At 43.7% G+C, this 11,690-nt stretch overlaps 1 protein-coding gene across 1 annotated transcript in view; it reads right to left on the reverse strand.

Annotated features, from left to right (window-relative positions):
- Nucleotides 1-7,396: 7,396 nt before the first annotated feature.
- Map3k19 (mitogen-activated protein kinase kinase kinase 19) overlaps nt 7,397-11,690 on the reverse strand; it is a 40,508-nt gene continuing 36,214 nt past the window's right edge. Inside the window, exons 13-14 of the mRNA XM_085840754.1 lie at nt 9,844-10,541; nt 7,397-7,947 (exon numbers count right to left, since the gene is read on the reverse strand). Coding sequence (XP_085696880.1) covers nt 7,881-7,947; nt 9,844-10,541 — 765 coding nt within the window. The 3' untranslated portion in view covers nt 7,397-7,880. The remainder of the gene's footprint in view (nt 7,948-9,843; nt 10,542-11,690) is intronic.

The following is an 11,690-nucleotide window of genomic DNA, read 5'->3' on the forward strand; positions in this document are numbered from 1 at the left end:
AAATACCTTGCCTTAAGATGTTTCAAGAAAGTGTATTTTCTTACAATTTAAATTCTGATTTTATTTGCATTATATAAGCCGCTGCCTATTTAGTGCATGGGTACAACATGATTTGTTGGTCGGATGAGTTAAGGCTCCTGCATTATGGAGATGGCTTATTATTTTGATAACTTCTCAGAAAGAGAAAAGTCTCTGGTTTGGAATCTTTGAGATGAGACATGGTCTTCCTCTATAACAAGGAAAAGGGCTGACTGTAATTAATTCTCCTGTCTCCACCCATGCCTGGATCAGTGATTCTTAACTTGTTCCCAATCTTATATAAGCAGCAAGTACTTCAAACTTAGATGTAATTTGCCAGAAGATTCTGAGGATTTTTTTGCTGAGAAAAATCTAGCTCTTAGTAAGGACCCTTGACTTCACTTCTCTAGATTCAGCAGTTTCCCCTGCGGGAGCCTTTCCCAGGAGGCAGTAGAACCCACTCACTACATTTTCACAGGGAAAGAGGCAGCCAATCCCTCACTAGAAGACCGGGAGTTGATTGGGTTTAATTCTGTGCCTGTTGGTTTGAGGTAGGCAGGTTGAAACATCTGTACTGACCAAAGGCAGAGTGCGTTCCCGCTTTCCCTCAGTACTTGATGCTGAGACAAGTGTGCAGGCACAGCTGTAATGCAGGCCAACAGACACTTGGAGGGCAGCTTGGCCTAGACAGAAGCCAAGTCAGGTGCTCGTTGGAACCGTCTTAGTCGGTGATCTTGGTACCACGAGCTCTGAGTCTGTTCCATTATTTCAGTTTTGGAAGTATGCCCAGCCAGCTCTTTGCTTTGTGAGTCCCCTTTTCTAGTTTATAATTCATCTCTCCTGCCTGGTATATTTCTTAAGGTGTGCTTCATGGGTGGGAGCAGCTCTATTTGTATAAAGCTGACATCATCCTTCAGTGCAATTCAATAATCTCAAGTCAATCTGGGAACTCTGAAGTTTCTTTTGTTATCAAGTTTGGAGAGGAAGCCTCACTTAAAATCCTCCAGCCGACAAGTTGATTTAGTAGTTGTGTAACGTGCTCCGCCCGGTAGTAAGTAGCTTCTCTTGATTAGGAAAACTTCCCTGGAGTACCATTCTGTTATGAGCGGAATTTGAACACTCAAAATCCTTGTGGATAATTGAATGAAACAAGAAAATGTGTATATTGGCATGAATTAGCCATTGAATTTCAGCTTCTCATTACATAAGGAATATTAATAAAGTTTGTTTATTGACAACCAAATCCAAGGCTGAAACATGTTTTAAGTTTATGTGAATCCAAAATAACAGTTCTCGGGAAAGTGGGAAGTCCGCCATGGTATAATTTTTATCTTTTCTAGGAAGGGTTCAACTGGAATCGGTGCTTTACTTTATAATGTTACCTCGACCTGACAATAATAACCACAGAGAAAGGTGGGGATTTTGTGCCCTTTTTTTCTTCTTTACTTTTTTTTTTTTTTAATGTGTAGCCCAGGCTGGCTGGCCTCAAAGCACTTGGAACTGGCCTTGAGCTAGTAGCCAGCTTCCCCAAGTGCTGTGATTACAGATACGCAGCACTACATCTGACTTACTCTGCCTTTTAAATATTTATTAAATACTCACCAGTTTTCCAGTGCTTTCCACTTGAAAGAGAATGAAAGCTATTCATGATTTTAATACAGTAGAATTAGGAAGTTTGCTTAGTAAATACACATTTTTATATGTTATAGTATACAAAATAGAGTAGATTTTATGCACTTTATAGTAAAATGTATTTTTAAGCATATATGTGTGTGTGTATCTCAGCACTGACATGAAATCAATTTTTTTTTTTTTTTTGGTTTTTCAAGACAGGGTTTCTCTGTACAGCTCTGGCTGTTCTGGAACTCACTTTGTAGACTGGGCTGGCCTTGAACTCAGAAATCCGCCTGCCTCTGCCTCCTGAGTGCTGGGATTAAAGGCGTACGCCAACATGCCGGCTCGTGAAATCAATTCTTTTTTTTTTTTTTTTTAAGATTTATTTATTATATGTAAGTACACTGTAGCTGTCTTCAGACACTCCAGAAGAGGGAGTCAGATCTCCTTATGGGTGGTTGTGAGCCACCATGTGGTTGCTGGGATTTGAACTCCGGACCTTCGGAAGAGCAGTCGGGTGCTCTTACCCACTGAGCCATCTCACCAGCCCTGTGAAATCAATTCTTAATACTGGGAATTGAGTCTCGGGCCGGGTACAGGCTGCTCAAGCACCCCACCTTTGGCCTATCTCAATAAGAAGGCATCCACTTAGCTGGGTGTGTGTGGTGGTGCACTCCTTTAGTCCCTCCCAGAACTCCAGAGGCAGGTGGATCTCTGAGGCCTGATCTATAAAGTGAGTTCCAGGATAGCCAGGGCTATTATACAGGAAAACATTTTTTTAAGCCATCTTTTTTTATGCATAGTTATCTTTGGCCTCCAGGCTAAGAGAAGCTTATTTTAAACCTTTCCAGGTCTGCTTTAAGCTTTCAAGCCAGTCTCTAAAGACAGCTCTTCTATTTTGTTGCTGTTTATTTGGGGGTTTGTGGGGGTGGAGGGCGGCTGCCACCACACCCTTACAGAGGTGGAGATTCTGTCCACCGTGCAGGCAGTGTGGCAAGCAACTGCACCTGCTGAGCCATCTCACTGACCTTTCTTTACAGATGAATTTAACTACCACATATCATAATCTGGGATGTGCTGACAGCAGCAAAAAGAACTAAAGTGGTGCTGTGGAGTACTGCTTAGGCAGAGACTTGGTTGGCTTAAGGTTTACATCTCTTCTTTCCAATTGGTTATTTTATTTATTTACATTTCAAATGTCCCTCTTCCCAGTTTCCCCTCCAAAAACCCCTCATCCCATCCCCCCTCCTTTGCCTCTATGAGGGTGTTCCCCCACCTACCCCCGTTCCCACCTCACCCCTCTAGCATCCCCTTTCACTGGGGCAACAAGCCTTCACAGGACCAAGGGCCTCCCCTCCCCTTGATGAGGCAATCCTCTGCTACACATGTAGCTGGAGCCATGGACCCTCCATGTGTACTCCTTGGTTGGTGGTTTAGTCCCCTGGGAGCTCAGGATGAGGGAGGTGGTCTGGTTAGTTGATACTTGTTCTTTCTATGGGGTTGCAATCCCCTCAGCTCCTTCAGTCCTTCCCCTAACTCCTCATTGGGGTCCCTGGGCTCAGTCCAATGGTTGGCTGTGAATATTGCTCAGGCTCTGGCACAGCTTCTCAGGGGACCCCTATACCAGGCTCCTGTCAGCAAGCAGTTCTTGGCATCAGCAATGATGTTTAGTGACTGCAGGTAAGGCAGTCTCTGGATGGCCTTTCCTTCAGTCTCTGCCGTTTGTTTGTTTGTTCCTCAGCATTTACTTCAGATAGGAACAATTCTGGGTTTAAAATTTTTTAGATGGGTGGGTAGTCCCATCCCTCAATTGGGGGCCATGCCTAACCTCTGGATATGATCTCTACAGGTTCTATCCCCCCTTTGTTGGGTATGTTGGCTAATGTCATCCTCGTTGGGTCCTGGGAACTTCTGCTTTAAAATTACTTAATCCTTGTAAGTGAAGCAGGTGTGGAAAAAAGACCAGCCTACGAAGGAAGGGAGTTTAGGGTGTGTGGTGAAATTAAGTAGATTGTGACCTCACAGCTACCCATCCAAAAGAATGCACACCAAAACCCGATACTGTGGCGTTTCAAGAGAGGGGAGTATGTGTCGAGATAGACCTGCACCCTTCCACTCTAAGCTCCAGAACCCCCTGCTTCATGACAGGCTGGTTTAGTGCTGAGAAGTGTTCAACAGTACTGAGCCCAAGTTATTGATGACTGTGGACTTAGAACTTGAGGCTGGGGAGAGCTCTGAGAAGTACCATCGCACTGCACTAAATAAAACAGAGTCTGTACTGGGAAAAAAAAAATACAAGTGGGAGAACCGGAGTTTGATCCCCAAAACACATTTAACATTTTAAAAAGGCTAAACTGATTCCCAAAAATTGGGACTCTGACCTCTCCATGTACTCTATCATGAGCACACATATACAATGATAAAATTCTAAAACTGCACTGGCCCATGATTCGTGTTAGAAATTGTCAGTGCTGGGAGGGTAGACCGGAACATCTCTGGCTGGCCAACTAGTTAGTCTAGCCTACTTGATCAGTTCTAGACCAACGAGAAACCCTGTCTCAAAAACCAGGTAGATGGCAGCTGAGGATTAACAACCAAAGTTGTCCACATTGGCACCTGCAAGCCAACACAAAAGTACCTAGGAGCTAACATTCCTGTATTTGAACTTGACCACAGAGTGTATAGGAAGATTAAACAATCTGCCAGACATGGTAGCATATGCCTTCAATGCCCACATTTACTGTGATTGTCTAAAAATGGAGGCAGTTAGATCCCTTGAAAAGAGCAAAGAGCATGGAGGGAAACTGTTAGTGCTAAGTGGAGAATAGACAGCTTTTTATACCATTGAAGGACACAGAATCATGAACTGGACTTGTGTCTTTGATTTATTTCAGTAAAATAGAGTATACCTAATACCATTTCCAAACTGAATCCATAGAAGGTATTGGGGGGGGGGGTCTAACTTGTATAAGACTGTAGAGATCTTAGTTTCTCTAGACTAGTGTAGCCTTGAGTGTGTGTCGTAAGAAGCTGGCACTGGGGACTTTGCTCACTGTTGTCTACTGTACATTTTGAGACAGTCTCTCACTGACCTCAGAGCTCACCAACTGGCTATACTGACTGGCCATGATCCCCTATGATCCCTCTTGCCCTGCCTCAGCCCTGGGTTACATAAGATCGCCTCCTCGCCTGCAGGTCCAGACCCAGACGCAGACCTTCATGCTCACCCGGCATCCTGCCTCCCAAGTACTGGGAGTGTAGGTGTGACCAGGACTCCTGGTCAAAATTATACTGATTTTTGGTCCTAGTGCCATCCAAGTAAAATAACTGGTCACCCCTTCATATTATATATGCAAAAATAGGAATATGAAGGGAAAAAAATCAAAGGCCAAGCTTGAAGTCACAGGTTGGCCACAGGAAAATCTTTCTACCTCTCCAGGCTGCATTTCTCAAAAACAAACAAAAATGTGCAACAAAACATGTGGCTAGGAAACTATAGGGAAAGCAGCCTGAGCTTTATGACCATACCTTCAATAGTGAAAAGTATTTGAAAAAAATTCTTCAAGACAATCTAAGACCATAAAGAATTTGAAAGAAAAAGAGCAGGGCAGGCAAGTGGTAAATCTCAGCAGCTTGTGGGAGGAGGGAGGTGGTGAAAGAAAGTGAGGCCTTCTATGGGGGAGGTGGCAAGTTGCCGTGGAAACGTCAGGCTGGGTTGTCACGGTTTCTATTGCTGTGATAAACACCATGACTAAAACTGTCAGCTTCTACTGCTATATCACCGTCCTTCACTGAAGAAGTCAGGGCAGGAACTCATACGGTAAGAACCTGAAGGCGGGTGCTGATGCAAAGACCACGTAGGAACCGTGCTTACTGGCTGCTCAGCTTCTCTCATCGATCACTAAGAAAAAGCACCGCATTCACACTTGCCTACAGACCGAGCTTTCAGAGGCATTCTCTTAGTTGAGATTTCCTCTCTGGTGACTCTGTTGTATCAAGTTGACATAAAACTAGCCAGTACAGGGGTCTTCAGAGAAACCTTCATGTGAAAGCATCAAGGTAAGTATTAAAAACTACAAGGCGAGCCAGGCGTGGTGGCGCACGCCTTTAATCCCAGCACTCAGGAGGCAGAGGCAGGCGGATTTCTGAGTTCGAGGCCAGCCTGGTCTACAAAGTGAGCTCCAGGACAGCCAGGGCTATACAGAGAAATCCTGTCTCGAAAAACCAAAAAAAAAAAAAAAAAAAAAAAAAAAAAAAACTACAAGGCGGGCAGCGGTAGCACGGCCTTTAATTCCAGTACTGGGGAGGCAGAGGTAGGTAAACCCCTTGAGTTTGAGGCCAGCTTGGTCTATCTATAGAGCAAGTTCTAGGTAGTACAGCCAAGGCTACACAGAGAAACCCTATCTCAAAACACACACACACACACACAAAAAAAAAAAAAAAAAAAAAGGAAAATACAGAGAAGCAAAAGAAAAAGTGGTGTTTTTTTTTTCTTAAATACTGATATTTTTTTTTAACCTATATAGAAGTACTCTTTAGTTCTGAGCCATTTTTCCAGCCCAAAAGTTACATTTTTTTTTTAAGATTTATTTTATTTATTGTATGTAAGTACATTGTAGCTGTCTTCAGACACTCCAGAAGAGGGCGCCAGATCTCGATGGTTGTGAGCCACCATGTGGTTGCTGGGATTTGAACTCTGGACCTTCAGAAGAGCAGTCGGGTGCTCTTACCCACTGAGCCATCTCACCAGCCCCCCAAAAGTTACATTTTTAAAAACTAAAATTCAGAAAAGCAAGCAGGCTTATCAGTGAAGATCTAAGCAGCTGCCCCGCTTCCTGAAGACTTCTGTGTTGAGAAAGAATTCAAGGAGCACCTTGGCTCCTCTTAACGACGTCCTAAGGTCCCTGAACTCCAAGGTTATCATGAGATAACGGGAAATTCCAACTTCTTGGGCTTCATTGCTCCAAAGCCTGATCACAAAAGTGTCCTGTATGTACACACATACACACACACACACATTTCTGCCAGGTTGGCTACGCCATCACAGTCTGCATTCCCTAGGCTCACCCTACCTTCCCAACTTCCTCCAGACTTCTTTTGCAAGAGTTAAGTCATGGGTGGCTGAAGGGATAACTCAGTGGTTAAAATGCTTGCTGAACAAGCTTGAGGCCTGAATTCAGTCACTCCCTCCACCCACCCCCATTCCCCACAACCATGTTGGACTGGAGCTGGAGGGATGGCTCGGCAGAGTTAATGGCATGTACTGCTCTTACAAAGTTCCTGGCACACACATCAGGTGGCTCACAACTCCTGGGAACTCCAGTTTCAGGGCATCTGACATCATCTGACCTCTGAGGATACCTGCATTCCCATGGTGCACATACACTCAGGTACACATTTAAAAAATGTTTTTTTAAATTACTGGGGGGAAATGGCTCAGCAGTTAAGAGCACCGACTGCTCTTCCAAAGGTCCTGAGTTCAATTCCCAGCAACCACATGGTGGCTCACAACTATCTGTAATGGGATCTGATGCTCTCCTCTGGTGTGTATCAAGACAACTACAGTTTACTCGTATAAATAAATTTTTAAAAATTAAAAATAAAAAGCTAGAGCCAGGAGCCTGGGATCACCCCAAGCTTGCTATCCAGCCCATCCAGTGGATGAGCTCCAGGACCAGTCTCAAAAAATAAAATAGACAACAGAGGAAGACACCAAAGCCAACCTTTTACACATGTGCACACACAGATACACACACACAGAATATCAGGCAAAATGTGTGTAATTTATTTTAAACCTAAAAGGAACTTAGCTGGCTGTGGTGGCTCATGCCTTTAATTTCAGCACTCTGAGGTAGAGGCAGGTAGATCTCTGTGAGTTCAAGGCTAACCTGGTCTACATAGCAAGTTCCAGGACAGCCAAGGCTATATAGTGAGATCCTGTCTCAAAAAAAAAAAAAAAAAAAAAAAAAAAGAAGTATATGAATCAGTAGAGATAGTTTTTGAGCAGTCAAAATTGTAACACTGGAATGGGGTTTTTGGTAGGTTTCTTAGTATGAAATTGTTCTCATGCATATAGGCAGATGTGCCTGAAATTTAAGGTCAGTACATAACTAAAACTTTCCACCAATGCTGCGGGATCTGGTTAAATAGGGCTGACTTGGATTTATAATAGGAAAGCAAGTCCCTTAACCATCATTCCCCACAGCAAAGCAAGGGGTGGGGGTCTAAAGTGGGAAGTCGGTGTGTGCTCACTGGCTTCTCTTCAGGAAGGAGTGCTTCAAGAGCTGGAGAGCAGAAGGTCTCTCATGCTGGTCCCTAAGAGGAAGAAAACACGTTAGAAGCAGTACACGGTGACATGACCACTCCCAAGATCTGTAGGACTCTGATGCAGACGGAAAAGATGGAGGCACAGGAGCTGAAGAGATCAGTTCAGTAATTAGGATCGCTTGTTGCTCTTGCAAAGAATGATAATTCAGTTCCTGGTACCCAGGTCGGGTGTCTCAGAACCACCTATAATTCCAACACCGGTGTCCACACACACACATGGCAGGCACACTCATGCATACACTCACACTCACACACACACACACTAATTAAAATAAAGCTGGCACAATTATTGACAGTCCAATGGACTAGCTTGAGCCCCAAGTCCAGTTTTTAACTATAACCTGAAGCTTAGTGGCCCAAACTTTGCTCGCCTGTGAAATGGGAATTAATAACAACACCTATAGACTGGGACACTGTGGGTTAAAGTGCTTGTCTAGCATACACAAGGTCCTAGTACTTCATACTTTGGACTTGGTTGTACTCCCCTGTAATATAGTATTTAGTATTTAGGTGGAACCAAGCAGATCAGAAATTCAAGATTATCCTTGGCTAAGCATGGAATTGGAGAACTTGAGACCATTGTGGGCTACATGAGAGCTTGTCTCAATTTTTAAGTTCTTTTAAAAAAAAAAAAAAACAAAAACAAGAACCTAAATCAATGGAAGGATTAAATATCTAGCTTTTAGGGGTGCGTGTAGGGGGGCGTTGTTTTGTTTTGTTTTGTTTTTTCAAGACAGTTTTTCTGTAACCCTGGCTCTGTAGACCCAGGCTGGCCTAGAACTCAGAGATCCACCTGCCTCCTCCTCCTAAATGCTGAGATTAAAAGTAGGTACCACCACTGCCCAGCTAATATCTAGCTTAAAAAAAAAAGTGGTAGCTTTTTCAATTAAAAACAAGGCCCTACTTTTTGGTTTTTATCTTCATTATTTTGAGACAGGACTTTGCCAAGTAGCCCAAGCTAGTGTAGAATTCGCTGTGTAGCCCTGGCTGGCTTTAGATCTATAATCTTCCTGCCTTAGCCTCTTGAGTGCTAAGATAACAAACATATTCCACCATACCTAGGTAGGCCTGACCTTTCTACTGTATTTTTATTCAGTCCATTTAAAGTGTAATTACAAATAGTTAAAAATTCACACCTTCATGGGTACCAGGCAATATGGTGGTGGTGGTGGTGGTGTTGTTGTTGGCATTTTGTTGACTTTTAGAGCTGGACAAGCAAGAAAATGCTCAGCAGTAAGGGTCGCTGCTGCCAAGTCTGCAAGCTGAGCTCAGGCCCCAGAACTCACGTGGTGGGACGAGAGAACCAGCTCTATAAGTTATCCTCTGACCTCCATGTACATGCTGTACTGATTGTGCACGTCCATCCCCCAGCCCCAACACAGATAAATGTAATAAAACGTCTTAAGAGCTGAGAGTTTAAGCTGGAAAGTGGTGGCACTCACCTTTAATCCCAGTATTTAAATGGGAGGCAAAGGGCAGGTAGATCTCTTGAGTTCAAGGTCAGCCAGGGCTACATAGAGAACCCCTGTATTATTATTATTATTAGTAGTAGTAGTATTTACTCAGAATTTAAAAGACCTTTAAAAGTGGATATTTATACTCCTTGGGTGTGTCTGTTTGTTGAGACAGGATTTCATCCATCCCATGATGGCCTTCAACTTCTGATCCTTTTACCTCCATCTCCCAAGTGCTGAAGCTACAGGCATTTAGCCTGCCCAGTTTATGCAGTGTGGAGATTGAACCAGGGCTTTGAGCATTCTGTGCAAGCACTCTGCCAAGTTACCTACATCCCCAGCCCCTGAAACAGAATTTTGAGTGGGCCACAGACTGTGAAAGGAGTAGCTTCTTTGGGACTCTAGGTATCTTCTCCTTTGGCTTTCTTACCTGGTCAGGCACAAACGCACGAAGTCCGCAGCAGGTTCTGAGAATCCGTCAGGTAGAGGAGGCATTAGGCCTCTGTGGGCTCCAATGTAGAACATGGCTGCCATTCTATCCATGGAAGCCAAAGGGGGCTTCCCTGTGGCCATCTCGAACACGGTGCAGCCAATGCTCCATATATCTGATTTCCTTCCATAGCCAGACTCATTGATGACCTCCGGGGCCATCCAGTATGGAGTCCCACGCATGGACTTGAGCATGTCGCTGTGGGTACCATTTAAGCCTGCCCAGGCCAAACGCTTGGCACAGCCAAAGTCAATCAACTTTATTATTCCCGTTGGCATGAGCATGACGTTGTTCCCTTTGATATCTCGATGTACCACACAGTTCTCATGGAGATAGGCAACACCTTGCAGGATCTGTCTTGTGTATTTACAGAACACCGTCTCAGGCAGTGGCCCAAAGCGGTTTATTATACTAGAGATGGAACCACCAGGGACAAATTCCATGAAGATGCTCAGAGTGTTCTCCTCCAAGCACGTCCCTAGATAAGCTACTATGTTGACATGCTTCAGTGCCTTCAGCAAATCCACTTCCTCCTGCAGTTTCCGGTATTCCTTCTCGGTAGCCAGTTTATCAGAAGTATCCAAGGCCACCTGTTTTACAGCTATTAGCTGCCCTAGGCTGGTGAGCCCACAGTATACCTACAAACAAGCCAATACGTACAATTAAATTTAGACTAGAAAGACACATTCAAAAGTGTCTGTCCTTAACTTCCCAAACACTTTTTGTCCACTACATCATTCCATCCCTAGATGAATGACACATAGATAAGCTAAGTCCTGCATTCCAGGGAGCCAAGATAGCAACCAGCAAGTATGGTGAACAGATGGCACACTGAATTATAGTCACATGATTAGATTATTACAAACTCTGCCTTCATCATTGCTTAGCAATCTATTTTTAGTAAGTTATATTTTTTCCTTGCTTGTCTTTTTTTGTCTCTTTCTTTCTTTCTTTCTTTCTTTTTTAAAGCTGGCATCTTGTCACATGCCTTTATCTCAGCACAGGGGAGGCAGAAGCAGGGAACTCTGTCAATTCAAGGGCAACTTGGTCTATACAGTTCCAGGTCAGCCAGAGCTACATAGTGGAACCCTGCCTGAAATTTTGTTTGTTTGTTTTTTTTTAATTTTTATTTATGTCATTATGTATGTATCTTATTTAGATGTATCTCTGCATATGTGTCTGGTCAGAAGAGGGTGTTGGATTACCTTGAGCTGGAGTGATAGGCAGTTATGAGCTGCCCAAGTGTGGATGGATGCAGGGAGGAGAACTTAGGTCCTCTGAGAGAGCAGGAAACGCTTTTAACTGGTGAGCCCTTCTCTTGCTGTTTAAGACAGAGTCGCATAGAGCTCAGAATGCCTCCAATTTACTTTGTAGCTGAAGATAATCTTGAACTCCTGATCCTTCTGCCTCTATCTCTGAAGTGCTAGGAATCACTGAAGTAGTACTTCAGTAGTACTCTGAAGTACTGTGTGAATCACTACACACAGCAGTTGTAAGATGTGTGTGTAGTTGTGTGTGTACATGGAAGCCAGAAGTGGACATTGGATATCTTTCTCAATTGTTTCTCCTCTTTATTTTTCATTTTTTTTCTTTTTCTTTTATTTTCTTTTATTTATTTTTTTTTTTGAGACCTACAGCTCTCCAATTAGCTTAGCTTAGCCATTGAGCCCTGAGGATCCTCCAATCCCTTCCTGCCCTGTGCTGAGATTATAGCGCACCCAATGGCACCTAGTTTCTATAGAGGCACTAAGGATCAAACTCAGGTCTCCATGTTTGCACAACAGGCA

Source organism: Mus caroli, unplaced genomic scaffold (assembly GCF_978045245.1).
Source record: "Mus caroli unplaced genomic scaffold, Mus_caroli_1 scaffold_1, whole genome shotgun sequence".
Taxonomy (NCBI): Eukaryota; Metazoa; Chordata; class Mammalia; order Rodentia; family Muridae; genus Mus; species Mus caroli.